General features: G+C 47.5%; 1 protein-coding gene across 1 annotated transcript in view; it reads left to right on the top strand.

The window, feature by feature from the left end:
• The first annotated feature begins 2,960 nt into the window (after nucleotides 1-2,960).
• DRC3 (dynein regulatory complex subunit 3) overlaps nucleotides 2,961-21,620 on the top strand; it is a 58,617-nt gene continuing 39,957 nt past the window's right edge. The window contains exons 1-3 of the mRNA XM_023735514.1: nucleotides 2,961-3,099; nucleotides 9,950-10,066; nucleotides 14,011-14,177. Coding sequence (XP_023591282.1) covers nucleotides 2,961-3,099; nucleotides 9,950-10,066; nucleotides 14,011-14,177 — 423 coding nt within the window. The remainder of the gene's footprint in view (nucleotides 3,100-9,949; nucleotides 10,067-14,010; nucleotides 14,178-21,620) is intronic.

The raw sequence follows: 21,620 nt of genomic DNA, 5'->3' as shown, positions 1-21,620 counted from the left end.
CAAATCACTCTGGCTTCAGTACCAAGAGTGGCAAGAGTAGTGAGGCCTTTCTCTTACTATGTTTGCACCTTTGCTCTGACCCAGAACAGTTGTGAAAAATCAATGTCACTATGACGATGGACCACAGCGCCCTGGGTACAGCTGAGTAGCAATTAAGACAATGGTCTCTGTAGTCATATTCTCCCGCCTCTGCCACGTAGTAGGTGTGTAAACTTGGGCATGTTACTTAACTTTTCTAACCAAGTCCAGCTTTCTTATCTGGACACTGGGGGTGATTAGTCTTACATATAAATTAAGTTTTTAGAGATCTCTCACATTCGCATCTCATCACCACCTTGGTCATCTGTCAGCTCGCTACTCCTGCCACTCCCAGTACTTGCAGCCATAGTGAGCTTCTTAAACTTAAAATCTGATCATGTCACTGCCCTTATTAAGCCCTAGGAGCTTCCCAGGGGTTCTAGGATAGTAATAAAGCTCCTTCAGGCTTTTCAACTTCACATCACTCCAGCCAAAGTGGAACAGGTCTTGTTCTCTCCCACCTCAGGGCTCCCACCATGCAGTTCCCTCTTCCTTCTTGCCTTTCCAATCTCAGCCCTGTCTCCTCTGGCCAGGCCAGGTGTCCCTAATATACGCTCTCCTACTTCCTACACTGACAAACTTGTCATGGCTATAATTAAATCTTTGTATGATTATTTGATTCATGTGTGAAACAGAGGTAAGAAGATCTGTCCATGTCATTTACGGCACACAGTAGGTACTCAGTAAATGTGTGTGGGCTAAAGAATAGTCATGTATTGAGTGCTTTCCCATGCTAGCAGCTTGGTATGCATTGCTTCTTTTAATCCTCATAAGCAAATATAGGAGCCAGGAACAGATGGGAAATTGAAGGTTTAGACAGGCGAAGTGAGTTGCCAAAGATTGCACAGTCAGGATTCAAACCCTGCCTTGTGTGCTTAACAAATAAGGATGTAAGAGCTGTACCAGACTACATAGCAATAGCTGGGCTTGACTGAAAGCAAGCTTGGCATATCACATGTGCCAGGCCTTGATGAAGAGAGCGTGATAAGAAGTCAGTCAAATTTTTGAAATCAAAATTAAGAACCATTTCCCAAAGTAGAGCACCTTTCTTTGAAAAAGCACGAACACTTTGAGGATGACATCTGCCTGATACAGCACATTAAAATTTCCCCAAAGGCAAATGGGTGGTAAGTTATGGGAAAACTATTTCAGAAAAGTGGAGAGATGGAGAGAAGCCAAGGACTAGAAGCATCTTTAAGGGATTGAATCAGTCAATCTAAGGAAGAGGAGCTAGTGTTGAGAGCTTGGAGAAAGTGGGAAGAAAGGGACCAAGGTTTTGGAGAATGGAAGGCCCAGGTTGGGTGGGAGGTGGGGGGGTGTATGTGGAGGATGTCTCCTCCCCAGGCAGAAGGGAAGGATGCAGGAGGATTAAAGGCACAGGGACATTTGATGATGGACTGCCCATAAATGGAGGGTACATCGCTTGCATGAGCTGCATTTAAGTGGATGTGGGGAGGCAGGAGGGCAGCCATGCAGTAGATGCCTCCAGGATCAGGTGGCAGGTTTGCCAGGCCCACTCTGGGTTTGTGGTGGACACCACTGCCCAACATCAGGAGTCTCTCCAGCAGGCTCAGTGAAGAGAGCAGAGGGCAGGGGATTCCCAGGTCAGGGACCAGCAGGACAAGAGGTTCGGGGAACCCCAGAGACAAAGTAGAAGGTAAAGCCAGCAGGGAGGTGAGAAGCCAGGAAGCCATGGTGGAAAGTACAGGGAAGATGGAGTTTCCAGAGGGTTCAGGAGGCCAATCTGGGAGTTTACAGCAGACTGGCTGGAGAGTGTGCCTTCATGGAGGGCCCAGCCCTTCCAGATGTCCTCGCCAAGGGGGTAGGGGGTGATAAGAAAGAGGCTGGGGCATCCCCAAATTCCCAGGGCAGGGGTTCTGTCCAAACAGGAATAGCAGTTGGGGATCAGCCTGCAGTGTGTGACTAACCAAACCCACAGATCCCCCCTTCTTTGTCAGCTGCATCTCAGCCAAAGCCCTTTGGACCATCAGCAACAGAAACCTACCTGAGTTAGCTTAAGAAGAAAAAGAAAATAACCAAACCCATTGCCATCGAATCGATTCCGACTCATAGCAACCCTATAGAACAGAAAACAACCGCCCTGTAGAGTTTCCAGGGAGCTGCTAGTGTATTCGAACTCCTGACCTTTTGCTTAACAGCCAAGCCCTTAACCACTATGCCATCAGCTTAAGGAAAAGAGGACTCAGTGTGAGAAATCAAACTCACAGAACCACTAAGAGCTAGCTCACCGCCAGGCCTCCCAAGGGCCTGGTATGCCAGCAGGAAGAAGGCAGCATCTGTCCGGCCTTTGGCCTCTCTCTTTCTGGACCACCTGGGTCTCATCTGCTTCTCCTTGTTCATCTGCCTCATTCCCCCTGCTTTCTCGTCCCAGGCCACCTGACAGCTCTCCATTTCCTCCCAGGTCAAGCAGCTCACTCTGACAGGCACGCTCAGCCCGCATCCCCATGTTCTCCCTTCTTAGGGGGACCTACGGGCTGAGGCGCTCAGAACAGGGGTCTTCACTCTGAATACAGTCAGAACACGGTGCCAAGAAACCTGAGCAAGGATGGGCACAGAGAGCCTGAGGCCTGAGGCAGGGCCAAGGCCAGAGAAGAGCTAAGATGCAGAGGCGACGGCCAGTGTAGACACCAGTCCCTGGGGCTGTGGGGCCAAGAGGTGTACTGAGGCCTGGCATCCAGGCAGGTGTAGGGGGCAGGGTGTGGGAGGGCAGGCCCTAGAGTGCCTATGGCCGCCTCGATGTCCCAGGGCCCCGTTCGAGGAGCCCTAGCCATTCGTGTCCTAAACAAAGGAAGAAATGGTGTAGAGGGCAGTGTGGTGTTTTTCAGGAGGTGGGCAGGGAGATGAACAGGCTGTGCCAGTCGATGGAGCCGAGAGTGATGGATGATGACCTGCTCAAGCTGGCCGTGGCAGAGCAGGGCCCCCGCGAGGAGGCTGGGCAGCTGGCCAAGCAGGAGGGCATCCTCTTCAAGGATGTCCTGTCCCTGCAGCTGGACTTCCAGAGTGCGTATCCCTGGGTGCATGGCGGGAGGAGAGGACCCCCCTCCCGGGCAGGGCCACCCTGCCTTCTCTACTCTCAAATCTCAAGCCCAGATTACCACGCCAAGCCCCATGCTCACAAGCCTACATCAGCATCAGGGCCTGCTGGGTTTGAAAGCACAGGAACAGCACAGATGTTTTTAAAACAGCACCTTACACAAATGGACATCAGGTGTTGTTATCTAAATGTCATTAGCATTGAATATCCACAACACTCTTGATTCTGATTAAGAACAGAGGAGAATAAAAAACTGCCCCCTCCATACCTAAATGAACCCCAAAGGCCATGCTGTTACCAGCACATACTCCACACAGGGTCCTTGGAGTGGGCGTCCCTGGCAGGCAGAAAGGAGGGGGTGGCCCCCAGCAGCCAGGATCCAGGAGTGGGAAGTGTGAGGCGGAGGATCTGGCCCTGGGGGTAGCTTCAAAAGGGGTCACTGAGGAGGGGCTCAAGGCCCTGAGGCAGGGAGGCCCTTCGGAGTGACAGCATAGCCTACTGGGAAGATGTGGCTCAGGACCAGGTAGACCCTATGGCCTCGGTTTCCCCATGCGCAAAATGGGGATGACTAGTTCCTGTTTTTGGCCTGGCTGGGAGGACATAGCAAGACCACATGCACACAGGGCCCAGCTCAACGAGAAGCCACATGCACAGTGAGCCAGCTGAGCAGGCGACAGGAAGCAGAGAAACGGGCAGGGCCTGGAGCCTGTGATAAGGCCATTGCTGAGTGACCTGGGCTGCTTCTCATCCCTGCTCTGTCCTGGGGCCCCCTCAGGCCAGGTTGCGCAGTCAACAACGAGGATGATCGATGCAGGCCTCCACCCAGCCTGGGTCACAAAGCCCACAGGCCCCTAGAGTGTGGCCTTGAGGCTGCTTATGGCTCTGCAGCAGTGCCCTGCAGCTGTGAGAGGGGAGTGGTGCTTCCTGCCTTGAAGGGGTAAATGGACTGCAGATGGCTGGCACACAGGAGGGGGCTTTAATGTCAACTCCCTTCATTCCTCACCTCCCATACACTCAAACCTAAGTTTCACATAATCTTTACCAAGTGTCAGGTACTGTTCTAGGCACTAGGGGTTCAGCTATGAGCAAAAAAGACAAAAACCCTGACCTGGGGGAGCTGACAAGTGGAGAAGACAATAAATAAATAAGGAAAATATACTGTATGTTAAAGGTGGTGAGTGCTACAGAGACACAGAAAGCAAGGAAAGAAGAGGGGAGCTGGGGTGGGGTGAAGGTTTTTATAGGATGAAAGGTCAGAGAAGACCTCACCAAAAAGGTGATGATTGAATGAAGACTTGAAGGAGGGAGGGAGGGAGCCATGTAGCTATTGGGGAAGGGGACCAGGCTGGGGGCAACAGGTATAGAGGCCGCGGCAGCAGCCCCAGGCATTCAGGGAAGAGAGCAGAATGAGCCAAGTGGGATGCAGGAGGAGATGAGGCCAGAGAGGCCAGGGGACAGGGCGGCAACAGTGGAGGCGGATTCGGTGTATATTTGGGAAATTGGCTTCTCTGGCAGTGCTGTCATGCTGGTAACTTAGAGCAAATTGTTAAATACATCCTGATTTCATGTGTGGTTTTGACTTTTCCTGTGAACCACTGATGCCCTGGAAAAAGCCAGTCTTTGGCGTGTGTTGCAGAGCCCCAGGAGGGCTAGACCCCTAGGTAGAGTGGTATCAGTCTAAGATTGGGCCAGAGCAGGTGCTTGGAAAGACCAGACCAGGGATGCAGGCAGTGAGAACCTCAGGAGCAGCGTCAGATCCGGGGATGAAATAGTCCTGCCCCAGAAGCACAGGGCAGAGATGATGGCATATATCATTCTGTGAAATCTGGCCAAAAAACAGGGAATGAGAGTATAGGCACCAGCCTTACCCAGCCCTGGGAACCTGGGGGGAGGAATAACTGGGCAGTCCAGCAGTAGGTCCTCTGGGGGTGGGCAGGGAGTGTGGGGGCACCTAATCTCCCCCAGGACCTTCAGGGCCACATAGGCAAGCCCAGCCCTCTGCCTCTCCTGCCTCCAGTGAATATTAACAGCACACCAAAGGTGCCAGAGAGCATTCTCAATGCTTGTGCTATAGCAACGAACAAGCCAGATGAGGCCTTTCTTGAGGAGTGCGTTCTAGTGGGAGGAGATGGAGAATGAGCCATCAACAAATAAAACAATGTGGATTCAGCCAGCAGTGCATGGAAAGTCCCCAAAACAAGTGGTGTGATGAACGGGGCTGGCCACCACTTCTTAGATGCATGACCTTGGCAAAGTGCAGGGCCTCTCTGAGCCTCAGTTTCCTAATCTGTATAATGGGAAAAATAATAGCACCTACCGTGCAGGGGTCACAGGTTGAAATGAGAGCGTGTGTGCCCTCCAAACTTAGTGCTTGGCACTCTGTATACAGTAGCGACCCCCATTCAGCCCAGGTAAGAACAGCCAGAGGTAGAGACCTGCCTGGCACATAGTTGTTGTATGCTGCTGTCAAGTCAGCCCCTGACTCATGGTGCCTGTGCACAATGGGATGAAATGCTGCCCGGTCCTGCACCATCCCCATGATCATTTTCACATCAGACCGTTGTGATTCATAGGGTTTTGATTGGCTGATTTTCAGAAGTAGATTGCTGGGCCTTTCTTCCTAGTCCATCTTAGTCTGGAAGCGCCACTAAAACCTGTTCAGCATCATAGCAACACACAAGCCTCCAATGACAGATAGGTGATGGCTGCACATGAGGTGAATTGGCCAGGAATTAAACTTAGGTCTCCCGTATGGAAAGCAAAAATTCTATCACTGAACCACCAATGTCCCCTGGTACATAGTAGATGCTCAAGAATGCTCAAGAAAGATTGAATGAACATTGAAACTGAGGCCCAGAATGTGTAGTTAAGAATACTTTTTAAACCTCTTTTATTTCTGTATTATTTCTTTCAATGAACATATTCTAATTTTATAAGTTTTGGAAATTATTACAAAAGAAATACAGAAAGGGGGGCAAATAAACAACAGAGCTATATGTGGCTTCTGGAAAAAACTAGGGGACAGATTTGGGCCTCTAGAATTTTATAGAGAGAGTATATATTTATGTATACTTATGTGTTACTCAGAACTCTTATTTTAAATTTTATTGTGGTAAAATATATTACAAAAAAATTGCCATTTTGACCATTTTTTAAGTCTTTCAGATAGATTTGTGTGAAATTTTTTGTGGTAGAATATATATAACAAAACATTTGCCATTTCAACTATTTTTACATGTATAATTGCATTCTAGGTATTTCATGTAAGTGGGATCATATGATGTTTGTCCTTTTGTGACTGACTGATTTCACTCAACACAATGTTTTCAAGGTTCATCCACGTCATAGCATGCATCAGGGTTTCATTTCTCTTTATGGCTGAGTGATACTTCATTATATGTATATACCACATTTGTTTATGGACATTGTTTATGGACATCTGTTGGTGGACATTCAGATTGTTCTTACCTTTTGGCTATTATGAATAATGCTGCAGCGAGCACTAGTGGACGCGTATCTGTTTGAGTCCGTGCGTTCAAGTCTTTGGAGTATATAACCAGGAGTGGGATTGCTGAGTCATGTAATTCCAGGAGCCCTGGTGGCACAGTGGTTAAAGCACTCAGCTGCTAACCCAAGGGTCGGTGATTCAAACCCACCAGCTGCTCCACAGGAGAAAGATGTAGTAGCCTGCTTTGGTAAAGATTACAGCCTTGGAAACCTTATGGGGTGGTTCTACACTGTCCGACAGGGTTGCTGAGTTGGAACCAACTCAACAGCAACAGGTTTGGTTTTTGGTTTGGTGGTAATTCGACAGCAATGGGTTTGGTGGTAATTCCATGTTTAATTTTCTAAGGAACTACCAACCTGCTTTCTACAGTGGCTGCATCATTTCACATTCCTACCAGCAATGATGAGCAAAGGTTCCAATTTCTCCTCATCTTTACCAACAATTATTTTGTCTTTTTCTGATAATAGCCATCCTAATAGTGGTGAGGTGGTATCTCATCATGGTTTTGATTTGCATTTCCCTCTGGCTAACAAATTTGAGCAGCTTTTCATGTGCGCATTGGCCATTTGTATGTCTTTGAAGAAATGTCTATTGAAGTCCCCTGCCTATTTTTTGGTTGGGTTGTTTGTCTTTTTGTTGTTGAGTTGTAGGAGTTCTTCATATAGTCTATATATTGAACTCTTATCAGATACATGATTTTCAAATCCTTTTCTCCCATTCTGTAGGTTGTCTTTTTACTTTCTTGTTAATGTCCTTTGATGCCCAAAAGGTTTTTTTTTATTTTTATGAAATCTGTCTTAGGCTGGGTTCTCTAGAGAAGCAAAACCAGTAAAGCGTATAAATATGTATATATAGAGAGAGATTTATTTCAAGGAAACAGCTCACGCGATTGTAGAGGCTAGAACGTCCCAAGTCTGTGGATCAGGGTAGAGTCCTCTCCCAACTCACGCAGCCACAGAAGCTGGCGAGCCCAAGATTGGCAGGTCGGAGAGCGGGGCTCCTGCTCAAAGGCTGTGAAGGTTGACGAATTCCAGGATCGGCAGGCAAGACCACAAGGTTTTTCCTGATTCACGTAGCTCCAGGGGCTGGTGAACTCAAGATTAGCAGGTCAGAGAGCAGGGCTTCGCTCACACGCTGTGAAGATCGATGAATCCCAAGTTCGGCAGATAAGCTGACAGCTGAAGTCCCAAGAACCGGAGGTGAGATGACAGGAGGCAGCCACAGGATCCACAGTAAGCAAAAAGCCAGAATGTCTGCTTATATTCAGATGCAGGCCACACCCCCAAGGAAACTCCCTTTCATCTGACTGGCTGCTCACAGTATATTCAGTCTTGGGAGTGATCACAGTTAAACACCGAGAATCATGGCCCAGCCAAGTTGACACACAATCTTAACCATCACAAAATCCAATTTATTTTTTTCTTTAGTTGATTGTTCTTTTAATATCATATTTAAGGATCCATTGCCAAATATAATGTCTTAAAGATTTACCTCTGTTTTTTTCTAACAGTTTTATGGTCTTAGTTCTTATATTTAGATCATTTACCCATTTTTAATTAATTTTTGTATATGGTGTGAGGTAGGGGTCCAACTTCATTCTTTTGCATGTGGAGATCCACTGGTCCCAGCACCATTTGTTGAAAAGACTATTCTTTCCCCATTGAATAGACTGGGCACCCATGTTGAAAATCAATTGGCCATGGATGTATTGGTTTATTTCTGGATTCTCAACTCTGTGCCATTGGTCTATATGTCTATCCTTGTACCAGTACCGCACTATCTTAATTACTGTGTCTTTATCATATGTTTTGAAATCAGAAAGTGTGAGTCCTCCTACTTTACTCCAAGATTGTTTTGGCTATTCAGGACCCCTTGCAATTCTATATGAATTTAAGGGCCAGCTTTTCCATTCCTGCAAAAAAAGGTTGTTGGAATTTTGATGGGGATTGTGTTGAATCTGTAGATCGCTTTGGGTAGTATTGATGTCTTAACGGTATTAAGTCTTCGAGTCCATGAACATGGAACATCCTTCCATTTATTTAAGTCTTCTTTAATCTCTTTCAGCAGTGTTTTATAATTTTCATTGTATAAGTTCTTCACATTCCTGGTTGGACTTATTCCTAGGTATTTTATTCTCTTAGATGCTATTATAAGTGGAATTGTTTTCTTAATTTCCTTTTCAGATTGTTCATTGCTGGTATATAGAAACACAACTGATTTCTGTGTGTTAATCTTGTACCCTGCAACTTTGCTGAATTCATTTATTAGCTCCAGTAGCTTTTTTGTGGAATCTGTGGGATTTTGTATATAGAGAGTCATGTCATCTACAAATAGTGATAGTTTTAATTTTCCTTCCTTTCTGATTTGGATACCTTTTATTTCTTTTTCTTGCCAGTTGCTCTGGCTAGAACTTCCAGTGCAATGTTGAACAGCATTGGTGAAAGTGGGTATCCTTATCTTGTTCTTAATTTTAGGGGGAAAGCTTTCAGTCTTTCACCATTGAGTATGACGTTCAGTGTGTTTTTTTTGTAAATGCCCTTTATCATGTTGAAGAATTTCCCTTTTATTCCAAGTTTATTGCCTGTTTTTATCATGAAAGGATGTTGAATTTTGTCAAATACCTTTTCTGCATCTCAGAACTCTTTTAGCTGCAAGGGACAGAAACCAATCTCAAACTGGCCTAAGTAGGAAAGGGAATGAATTGGCTTATGTAACTGGGGCAGGTGGTCTTCAGATATGGCTGGATCCAAATGGTTAACCAGTATCAGGTCTCTTCCTCTTTCTCTCTCTCCGTTATATGGGAGATTTATTCCATTCTCCATACAGGGACATTTGTTGTTTTGTTTTGTTTTTTTCTTCCTATTTTTCTGCGTCTAATGTCCCTGTAGTATCTGTTTGGATAATACACAATTAAGCCTTTGCAGATAGATTCCAAGTAGATAAATTGCAGGGTTAAAGGGCACAAACATGAAACATTTTACTACACGTTGCCAAATTGTCCTCTAAATAGACTGAACTGATTAATCAACCCTCCTACCAACAGTGTACCTCCATCATCCCCCCCATCAGTGGACCCGTTAGGTTTTCCTGTGGCCCTGGGCGACAGCGCTGATCACCACCCTCACACTATTAGGGGGCACAGGGCCCAGCCCATAACACAGGACATCCACATACTCCAGGGTGGAAGGGGAGTGGGTTGTGGGACCTTTTGTATGGTTAACATTAACCATCTCAGCCCTCCCATACACTGGCACAAAACCCTAAACCAAGGCTGTGACCAACCAAGCTGTCTCCTCCTATTATCTCAGACATCCTCCGGATAGACAACCTCTGGCAGTTTGAGAACTTGAGGAAGCTGCAGCTGGACAATAACATCATTGAGAGGATTGAGGGCTTGGAGAACCTCACACATCTGGTCTGGTTGGGTAAGGCCCCATCTGTGTGTCTGCCCAAATCTAAGATGATGCTCTGCCAAGGTCATTTCCTCCCCAGGAGACAGTAATCGCATGTGACTCTCTGCTGCCAGCCCACCATGAACCTGGTGCAGCAGAGGCTCCTGTCTGCTGGGAACAAGAACAGTATGAGTTGTTAAAGCTTGGGGACTGAGCTGGCAAAGCACAGAGGTGTGCTTGGACACACCAGGAAAGAACATTCTGCTCCCACTTGCCCAACCTCCCTGGGAGAGGGACAGAGGAGCAGCCATGGACTCCTTCTATTTAAACTAAATTCAGATCGACAGTTAACTGTGGACCCCACCAGTCAAATCAAACCTGAAATAACCATCACAAGTGCTAATGTGAATTGAGCCCTTACATATGCTAAGCATGAGCCTATATGCTTTCTATGCAAGGCTTCTAAATCCTTACAGCATCCCCATTGTAGGGATGAGCACACTGAGGTCACAGCAAGTAAGTGGGGGCGTCAGACTTCCAGCCCAGCCCTGTCTGACTCTAAAGTTCTGTCCCTCACTGCTAAGGCCACAGAGAGATTTGAATAACTGTCACCATCTGTTGGTCTTGTTAGGAGGCACCCTTACATGAAGAGGGGCAGGTGGGCACCTAACAGAGAGAAGGGGATGGGCCTAAGAGTTATTTTTACACTGTTTAGTGTTCTAGGGCCATCATAACAAAGTACCACAAACTGGGTAACTCATAAGAACAGAAATGTATTGCCTCACCATTCTGGAGGCTGGGAGTCCAAATTCAGGGCTGTGTCAGCAGAGCCGTGCTGAGTCTCCAGTGGCTCTAGGGGAAGATTCTTTCTTGTCCCATCAGCTCTCTAGCTCCGGGCATTCCTTGGCTTGCATAGGCATCTTCACATGGCCATCCTTCCTCTGCGTGTCTGTGTCTCTTCTCCTCTTTTAGAAGGACACCACTCAGATGAGATTAGGACCCACCCTACTCCAGCAGCATGACCTCATGTTAACTGATAACATCTTCAGAGACCCTCTTTCCAAACAAGGTCATGTTCACTGGTACCAGGAGTTAGGGCTTCAACATGTCTTTCAGAGGGACACAATCCAATCCCTAACATGCACCTTATCTCATTGAACCCCTACAGTAATCCTAAGAGATGGATCTCTGTTAAAATTCCATTCTACGGATGAGGAACTAAGGCTCAGAGAGGCCAAGTCACTCACCCAAAGCTATGTAGCCAAGAAGTAGCAAAGCTGGGACTCAAATGCACACTTGTCTGACCCCAAAGCCCACATTCCTTCTGTCCTATCAGGCTGCTGCCTGATTACAGGGCTACCCCAGGGCATCGTACCTCACGATTTGCCAAGCACTCTGAGCAACATCTGTGCTGATGTTGCAAGCCTGCAGCAGCCCCATAGGCAGGCTTTAGGGCCATCATCACAGATGCAGAAAGTGACGCTCAGAGAGGCTAACTGGCCTGATGGAGTCACCCGCTGGACGTAGCAGAGGCAGACCACAGCCAGGCACCCCCTTCCCACCATAGCCCACCTGCATTGCCAGAGTCATCTTCTCTAGAGGAGATAAGGACAGTGGGCCTGGTACTGTCATTGCAGGTGCTAGGTCAGCCCTGACTCTGAGCCATGCGTCCCTCAGGAAGGCCATCTGACCCCATGATTTGCAGCAAGTGCTAGCTGGCCCAGCAGTCGCTTGGATACACAGTCAGTGCCATGTATCCACAGAGAGCTCCTTCCAGCCTGCCTACCCAGAGAGGGACTTGGTTTCCCCCCTGACAAAAGCCTATCTCCCGTACCAGCTGGAGACCCTGCACCCGGACAAGAAATCAGCCCTGCTCCCAGGCCTCTCAGCGGTGGCAATGCATGCTCCCAAAGTGCTTGGGCTCGATGCCCAGCGCTCCCTGGTATGGGGTAAGGGAGCAGAAAGAGATGTACCAGGAGTGAGAGGTCACACTGCCCTCCTCAGGGGAGGTTTCAGGAGCTGACTTTTTTCCAGCCACAGGACTAGTCGTCTGGCAACCCAACTATAGCCAGGAAGAGCTGGGTGGCTGGATCTGGGGGGGGGGGGTGCTCTGATGGTTCAGCACAGACCCCACACCTCCAGGCATGGCCAGCTGCCACAGGGTTGAGGGTGCTGAAGCTGCTGGCATTGGCTCTCAAAAAGCCAACCTCACATAGCTCTTTGCAGCTTTGCATTCAGGGATGTCATGGTGGAAGCCTGAAATCAGCCATGGGGGTAGTATTTATACCACAGAAATTAGCAAGTTCTGCAAATCAGGGCTTTCCCTCCTAGTTATTACACATTTAACACTAGTTCTCGGGGAAGGGGGGTAAGCCACCAAAGAAGAGACCCTGGTGGCCTGGTGAGAAAGGAAGTATGCAGGCTGGGAATTTGGTGGACTCCGGTTCAAATCCCAGCTTTGCCAACATGGACTGATTCTGCACAAGTCATTTCACCTCTCTGAACCTCAGCTCCTGTATGTGCCGTGTGACCTTGGGGGTGTTACCACACTCCTTTGAACCTCGGGTTCCTCATCTACAAAACAGTTTCTCATCTACCCAGTGATGATTACTATGCTGTGAAGATTAAATAGGTAATACTTGTGTTATGGATTGAATTGTGTCCCCCAAAATATGTCTTGTAAATCCTAACTTCTATGCCTATAGTTATAATCCTATTTGGGAATGGGTTGTCTTTGTTCTGTTAATGAGACAGGATTAGTGTAGGTGTCTCTTGAGTCAATCTCTTTTGAGATATAAATGATTAAACAAGTAAGCAACAGAAGCAGAGGTGGGGGCAGAGAGATGCCAAGCACATGAAGATCATCCAGGAACAGAAGCTCAAAAGAGACAAGGACCTTCCGCCAGAGCCAACAGAGAGAGAAAGCCTTCCCCAAGAGCCAGCACCCTGAATTCAGACTTCTAGCCTCCTAACTGTAAGAAAATAAATTTCTGTTTGTTAAAGCCATCTGCTTGTGGTAATTCTTTTATAGCAGCACTAGATACCTGAGATAGCATGTAAAGGGCCTGGCATAGAGAAGGGATGCTAAATTATTAGTCTCTGCTGCCATCAGGGGAGTGACATCTAACCCACAGCCCCTCAGCGTCACCTGATTGTAGAGGAGGCTCGAGTAAGATGTGGCTAAACTGCATTCCCACATCACCTTGTAAATGTCGCTGTTTGCAGTTATCGTCAGATATCCAAGCTCAGGACAAACTCCCTGTTTTGGCCTCTGAGCCACTGGTGTTCCAGGACAGGATTGCAGCCCTGAACCTCCACCAACCCTGAGAACCTGTGGTGGGACGAAGTACTTTTATTCCCAGAGGTTGGACACTTGGGCTGGGAGGATTCTGAGGTCTCCATAGGTGTTGAGGTTGGAGAGGAGCCTGAGCCACCTGTGAGGTAGTGGGAGAGCCTGGCCGGCTATGAGTTACGAGAGGACATGATGAACTCTGGCACCACCATTGTTAGCTGGGTGGCTTTGGGCAAGTCACAGAGCCTTTCTGAGCTTCAGCTTCCTGCTTGATAAAATGGAGCAGGAGACTCCAAACCACCATTCAAGTTGTTGTCAAGGGGCACACCCATGCACTCTATAAAGTGTTCAATGCCAAGCCAGCAGGAGGTGGTGGTACTGGATACCCATAGACATAAGAGAAGAGGACTCTACAGTGGCCTCCCCCTGGGAAATGTACATGAGCATTTTCATCCCGGAACAATAGTGTGTGTCCCCAGCCAGAAAGACAATGGGGCTGGGGTTCTCAAGCAGAACTGGAGAAGGTGGTAAGAGTGTGGAACCACAGGAAAGAATCCAGGCAAGGCTCCTAGAAACTCACCAGCCACCAGACAGTGAGTCCAGTCCTGGCCCCACAGCTAGGCTGAGAGCCTGGTGGCTTTACTTCAGGAAAGTTCATCCCTAACCCATCATTCCTACCTCCCAGATCTGTCCTTCAACAACATCGAGACCATCGAGGGGCTGGACACACTTGTGAACCTGGAGGACCTGAGCTTGTTCAACAACCGCATCTCCAAGATCAACTCCCTGGATGCGCTGGCCAAGCTTCAGGTGCTGTCCCTGGGCAACAACCAGATCTTCAACATGATGAATGTGAGTGGCCAGCAGCAGTGGTGGGTGCCAGGAGGACTGGGCAGAGGGTGGGCGGGGACTGCTGGTGGTGGCATTCGTGCCAGGGGCCATGCAGGACTAGGGTTCCAGGTCTTCCCCTTTTTCTAAAAAGCCAGAAATCTAGGTTGTTCCATGAGAGACTTGGTAACATCAAAATACCACGCTTAATGCAACAAAACACTGAGGGCCAGTGGGTACTAGTCATACCACTTTTTCCCTAAGCTTCACACTCATTTAACAAACATCCACTGAGGTGAGGGCCTATTGGATGTGGGGCATGTGTACTGGGCTCAGCGAGTGCAGAGATGAACAAGGTATGGCTGCTCGGGGATTACCAGGTTACACCCACCTAATGAAGACACTAGGTGGCAAGGAGCCAGTGTCATAAGGAGGAATAAAGCAAGGCCTGCAGGTGGGGGGAGGATATCTGGGGGACCAGGTGTGTCTGCATGAGGTGCAGTGGACATTGGTCTTCTTGGGGAGAGGAAGGCTGCCCTCCCGCATCCTCCATCCATACCCTCACCAGGCTCACCAGTGAGATTTCTGCACCTGAGACCTTGAGTCTTGAGATCTGGGCAAGCCAGACAAGGGACAGTTGGGAAGGTTCCCAGTAGCTAGGCTGGGGCTGTGATCCAGGGAGCTAGGGATGTGGCAGCATCTGTGGACCCTGTGTCAAAAGTGACCCTGCAATGACCTTATCACACTGCTCTTGGTCCAGAACCATGTTCTCCAGCTTGCTCCCCAGTCCCAGGTGCTGCCTGATATCATTTCAAGGTTCCTCTTCTGCTTAGGCCAGTCAGATGGCCTGGATTCATCTCTCAGCACACCCTGAGACTTGACCTTTCTGTGACTCAGTTTCCTCATCTGTAAGATAGCATGACCATACCCTACCTTTCAAGGCTGTCCCAGGAGTTCATGAGAGAATAAGAGGCTGGCTGGAGTAAGTTTTCCACAAATGGAGGATGTAGTAGTTGGGATCGCTCCAAGGAGAGTGTTGGGATGGGAGGTGACTTTGGATCTGAGTCAATGAAACATTAGCATTTCACCAGCCAGCAGAAAGAAAGGCTTCCCAGAAGGAGGGAATAGCGTGAACAAAGCCTGGAGGATAACTTGAGAATGCCGACCTGGCCTGTGGCCATTAGGCCTCCAAGGTCACTGGGCTAAGTCAAGGGTATGCAGACATGTGGCTGAGGGCGGGAATTGGGGCCTCAGTGCCGACCCTCTTGAGTAGCATCAGAAGCATTGGGGAGCCAAGCAAGACTCTTAGACTAGGGCATGGTGGGGCAGGGCTGTAGTTCAGGAAGGAAACCTGGGGCAGTGAGGGTGGATTTGCAGGAGCTTTGAGTGAGGGTGACTAAGGGCTGGCTCCATAAGACGAATGTAGACCTATAAGTAACAAGCTCAGCCTGGCCGGCTGAATGCAGAGCCAGGATGAGGGCTGGTGCCACTGGATGTTGGGGAGGTGGTCCCAGGAAGCTGGAGGGAGTGAGGGGCGAAAGAAGACCAATATCCAGGTGTATTATTGAGGCTGCTGCTGGAGGCGATAGAGGCTTGGAAATGTCCAGAATGTCTCCCAGACTTGAACCCCTGAAGGCCTGGAGCCAGGGTGTTTACCCACGAGGCCTACTTCTCAGTGGCTGAGGGGCACCCCTGGGTGTTAATCCTCCTGCTGGACTGGGTGAAATTCTGTGGCTTCAGAGCCGCCTCTGAGGTGAAAACAGGACAGCTGGGGAGCTGTCACCGAGTTCTTCACAGCAGCAGCCCGGCCCTGCGACAAACAGTGAGGATGTTTGGTGGCAGGATGGTTGGCCTTGCAAGGAGTGGTGGGCTTCAGGCCTAAACATCAAGGATGCAGGCTCCTCCCTGCCCTGAGCACAGGCAGCTCCCAGCCGATGCCCTCAAGGCCACATCTAGCAGGAGAGAGGGAAGGTGTGGGAGGGAGAGAGGCAGATACTCCCCCAATGGGAGCTGAGAGCCTTTCCCTTTGGTCAGGTTGGGCCATCTTGGGGCCCTCACCCACCCTGAGACCAGCACCGCAGCGATGGGACAGCAGGCTGGGCTGGGCACCCACTGAGTTATCGCAGGTGTTTAGCCTGTCCGCAGAGCAAATCCTGGAGACTTGTGGTTTCAAAAGTCTGCGGGATCGGAAGATGGATGGTCTAGGCCCACCAGCCCTCTTCAGGGTTCAAGTCCTGATTGTTCAGTCTTCCCTCTGCTCTGCGAGGGTGGGGCAGCCACATGCCTGCCCCTGGGCCACTGAGTAAGGCTTGGGGGCCAGGAGAACTGATGGGGAGCCGAGAGCTGGAGTCAGCCTATGTTCACACCTCAGCACTGCTACTACCAGCCATCCACCCTGGGCGAGCGGTGGAGTCCTGGGTACCCAGGTCCCCATCTGTACAGTAGGAATGATAATAGTTCCTACTATGAAAATCAGTTAGAGAGCGTTAAGGCCCAATACAGTGCCTGACACATAGTAGGTACACAGGAAGTAATAGCCGTCAGGAAGTTTCCAGTCAAAGGCTAACCCCAGACAGCCCCAAGTCCTGCAGCTTGGAAGTATCTCTGAGCATTTGGCAAGTTTCCTGCCTCGGCAAGTCCAACATCTGAGAGCCTAGGTGTCAGTGACTCCTGTTTGGATGTCATTGTGATATCAAGCCTTTGGACATGGGCTGACGTTAATGACTCTGATCCCTCTGGCTGAGACGGCCCAGGCAGGGGCTGCTGAGGGTGTGGAGGGGATGCCAAGCCTTGTGTATTCTCCCCTCCTGCCCCTGAAAAGGCTGGGCGGGAAGAAGCCCTACCAGCACCTCTCCTAGAGGGGTACTGAGTGCAGGGTGGCCCCTTGTGGTATGAGAGAAGCAGGTAGAGAGTGCTGAGGGCACTGGGGACAGAGCCCATTGTCCCTGAGGCCTGGCTTGTTCCCCAGGGACCCTGTGGACCCTGAATCCACTGTACCTAATCTGGCGGCACCCAGACAGCCCTAACTAATACTTATAAGGTTCTTCCTAACCTTGAGCATCTTTGATTGAGTCCTTATCTGCATTATTTATTTGATCTCTAACTATACACTTTGTTGCTTTTTATTTAGTTGCTAGGGTTATTTTAGTATCTGCTTATGGCACTGAAACACAAACAAACAACAAACATTCACACACAACTCGGGGTACACAGCCCCTTGCAGGGGCTACAGCTGTTGCTAAGTTACACATGTGTCTTTCCAGGATCTCATGTGATTGTCATGCCAGTGCAGCTATGTTCCAAGTGCCTGCCTCCAGCTGTCCCCCTCCTTCCAAATCATTCCATTGCTTAGATATGACATGGTATATTGTTCCAGTGCCCTGTAGGTGGACATCGAGGTTGTTTTCAGCCCCATGCCATTACACACAGACTATAATGCCCGTCTTAACCAGGGTGACTTTACAATACCCAGAGGCGGAATGGTGAGGTCAGAGGGTATGTGCATTTAAACGTTGGTAATTGCCCTCTGTGGAAGTAGAACCATTTACACACCCACCAGTCATTGTGAGTAGGCCTGCTTCCTTCACCCTCTATAGCACATGTGGTTATCAAACTTTTCTTTTGCCAATCTGAAAGATGGAAACTGGAATCTCACTGAGAGATCTCTTAAAAATTAAAGCAGAGGCAGGGCCAAGATGGTAGAGTAGTCAGATGCTTTCGATGGTCTCTCTTACAAAAAAGACCCAAAAAACAAGTGAATTGATTATATATGACAGTCTAGGAGCCCTGAACATTAAAGGCAAAGTTGAGGAATTGGACTGAGTGGCAGAGGGAAGGAAAGATGGTTCAAAAGCAGTGAGAAGTTGCCAGACCTGACCCGGTGGGAGCCGATGCCCTGCAGGCCAGATCAGCTGGTGTGTGTGGTGAGGCAAGCAGTGGCACTTGAGATGCGTTTTGCACGTTGGGAGAGACCAAGCAGCGGAGAGTCTGCTCCGGCCTCCAGAGCTAGTGAAAAGCGGCACTCAACTGACAAAAGATAAATATACACGCATTTAATGTACTGCGTGGATCGGATCAAAAAACACCCCATTTGGGAAGAAACTCTCTCCCATTTACCTGCTCCCTTCCTGCTTTGCACCAGGTCTCAGGCCAGCTTCAGCAATTGCTGCTTCCCCTGGGCTAGAAGTAGGACCCCTCATGTGCCCTGAGCCGTTCTCCTGGCCTTAGAGAGGGAACAAATTAACAAGCAGGAAAAAATAATCTGCCAGCTCCCCTAAGCCAGGAACTCAGGGCAGGCACAGCTCCTTTGCCTAGGCATAGGCATAAGGGGTACATGGACTTTGAATGCCTTTTACCCCTGCATGGACCTGTGTGGGCCCATTTCAACTGCATAGGCGCTCATTACCACAGTACAACAGGGTATATACCTGAAGCCTAACTTCACTGTATCATCTATATGGTGGAGTGGCAGGTTCATGACGTTTGACACCGCTCTACCCATTAAGCTGAGTCCTCACCTACCCACATCAGGGGCCTGAGGACTGGTGGCTCCACCCATGCCACCTAGCCACCTGTGACAGGGGTCCAAGAATAAGTGGTGCCTCCCAGTGCTTACAGCCAACAGCACTGGGTACCCATAGTCTGACTGCAAAACCCACGCACCTACATGCTCTAGAGAACAGGGACACACTTTCCTCCCAGACACTCAGGGACAGCTGTCAGCCGCCTGCCTTGCTCAGTGTGTGACCCCCCTACTACAGCAAGATTCCTGTGCCTACACCAATCACCCCTGCCTGACTAGGACTGTAGGTGAGAGCCTGCACCACACACTTGGTGACCGACTATCTAGACACCTGAGCTGAATTCATACAACAAAAGTAAACAGACTCCTGGGCTCACATACCTAGTAAGAGATCTAACCACCTGGTGACAGGACGTTGGAGCTTCAAAGGCACCAATAATCAAACTAGCTCACATGAGCAGCCTATTCGGGCATATCAAAACAAAACAACACAAGAAGCTAGGACACAGTAAGCAAACATAAAATAAATAAATACAATAACTTATTGATGGCTCGGAAACAACAGTCAATATCAAACACATAAAGAGGGAGACCATGATGGCTTCAGCAAGTGCCCAAAACAAAGAATCAAAAAATCTTTCAGAGGAAGAGAACTTCTTGGAATTACCATAGATTGAATACAAAAGATTAATATACAGAACTCCTCAAGAGATCAGGAAGGAGATCAGGCAAATCACAGAACAAGCCAAGGAACATACAGACGAAGCAACAGAGGAAATTAAGATTAGAGAAGAGCACAATAACAAATTTAACAGGCTGCAAGAATCCATAGAGAGACAGCAAACAGAAATCCAGAAGATTAACAGTAAAATTTCAGAATTAGACAACTCAATAGAAAGCCATAGAAGTAGAATTGAGGCAATGGAAGTCAGAATTAGTGAGATTGAAGATAAAGCACTTGACGCCAACTTATGTGAGGAAAAAACAGATAAAAGAATTTTAAAAAATGAAGAAACTAAGAATTATGAGGGACTCTATCAAGGGGAATAACCTATGAGTGATTGGAGTACCAGAACATGGGGAGATAACAGAAAATACAAACAGAATTCTTGAAGATTTGTTGGCAGAAAACTTCCCTGATATCGTGAAAGATGAGAAGATATCTATCTAAGATGCTTATTGAACCCTACACAAGGTAGGTCCCAAAAGAAAGTCACCAAGACATATTATAATCATACTTGCCAAAATCAAAGATAAAGAGAGTATTTTAGGAGCCACTAGGGATAAACGACAAGTCATCTACAAGGGAGAGTCAGTAAGATTAAACTCAGACTACTCAGCAGAAACCATTCAGGCAAGAAGGCAATGGGATGACTTATATGAAACCTTCAGGGAAAAAAGATTGCCAGCCAAGAATTATATATCCAGCAAAACTCTCTCTCAAATATGATGGCAAAATTAGGGCATTTCCAGATAAACAGAAGTTTAGGGAATTTGCAAAAAACAAACCAAAATTACAAGACATGCTAAAGGGAGTCCTCTGGTTAGAAAATCAATAACATCAGATAACAACTCAAGACTAGAACACAGGACAGAGCAACCAGATATCAACACAGATAGTGAAGTCACAAAAAATAAAGCTAAAACACTGAAAATAGGGAAACAGAGACATCAATTTGTAAAAGATGGCAACATTAAAACGAAAAAGAGGGGCTAAAAAATATAGTCATAGATTTTTCGTATGGAAAGGAAGTCAAGGCAATATAAAGAAATAAAAGATTGGTATAAACTTAGAAATATAGGGGTAAATATTAAGGTAACCACAAAGGAAACTAACAATCCTACACATCAAAATAAAAAACAAGAAAACCATAAAGACTTAGCAAACACAAAATCAACAACAATGAAACAGATGAAAAGAAAATACATAAAGAAAAACAGCACAGAAAATTAAGTGGAACAAAGAAACTGTCAACAACACACAAAAAAAGACATCAAAATGACAGCACTAAAATCATACATATCAATAATTACACTGAATGTAACTGGACTAAATGCACCAATAAAGAGGCAGAGAGTGGCAGAATGGACATAAAAAACACCATCCATCTATATGCTGCTTATAAGAGACACACTTTAGACTTAAAGACACAAACAAACTAAAACTCAAAGGATGGAAAAAATATATATCAAGCAAACAACAATCAAAAAACAGCAGGAATGGCAATATTAATCCCTGACAAAATAGATTTTAAAGTAAAATCCACCACAAAGGATAAGGAAGGACACTATATAATGATTAAAGGGTCAATACACCAGGAGGACATAACCATAATAAATATTTACACAGCCAATGATGGCTCCAAAATACATAAAACAAACTCTAACAGCATTGAAAAGAGAGACAGTTCCACAATAATAGTAGAAGACTTCAACACACCACTTTCGGTAAAGGACAGAACATCCGGAAAGAAGCTCAGTAAAGACACGGAAGATCTAAATGCCAAAATCAACCAACTCGATCTCATAGACATGTACTGAACAATCCACCCAACAGCGGCCAAGGATACTTTCTATTCCAATGCACACGGAACATTCTCCAGAATAGACCACATATTAGGCCATAAAGCAAGCCTTAACAGAATCCAAAGCATTGAAATATTACAAAGCATCTTTTCTGACCATAAAGCCATAAAAGTAGAAATCAAACAGAAAACGCAAGGAAAAAAAATCAAACACATGGAAACTGAACAACACCTTGTTCAAAAACTACTGTTACACAGCTTATAAAGACAATGCTCTACATTCCACCTTGGTGAGTAGTGTCTGGGGTCTTAAAAGCCTGTGAGCGGCCATCTGAGATACTCCACTGGTCTCATCCCTTCGGGAGCAAGGGAGAATGAAGAGAACAGGATACAAGGAAAAGATTAGTCCAAAGGACTAAT

Source organism: Trichechus manatus, unplaced genomic scaffold (genome assembly GCF_000243295.1).
Source record: "Trichechus manatus latirostris isolate Lorelei unplaced genomic scaffold, TriManLat1.0 scaffold00080, whole genome shotgun sequence".
NCBI lineage: Eukaryota > Metazoa > Chordata > Mammalia > Sirenia > Trichechidae > Trichechus > Trichechus manatus.
This window is presented reverse-complemented; position numbering and strand designations above follow the sequence as displayed.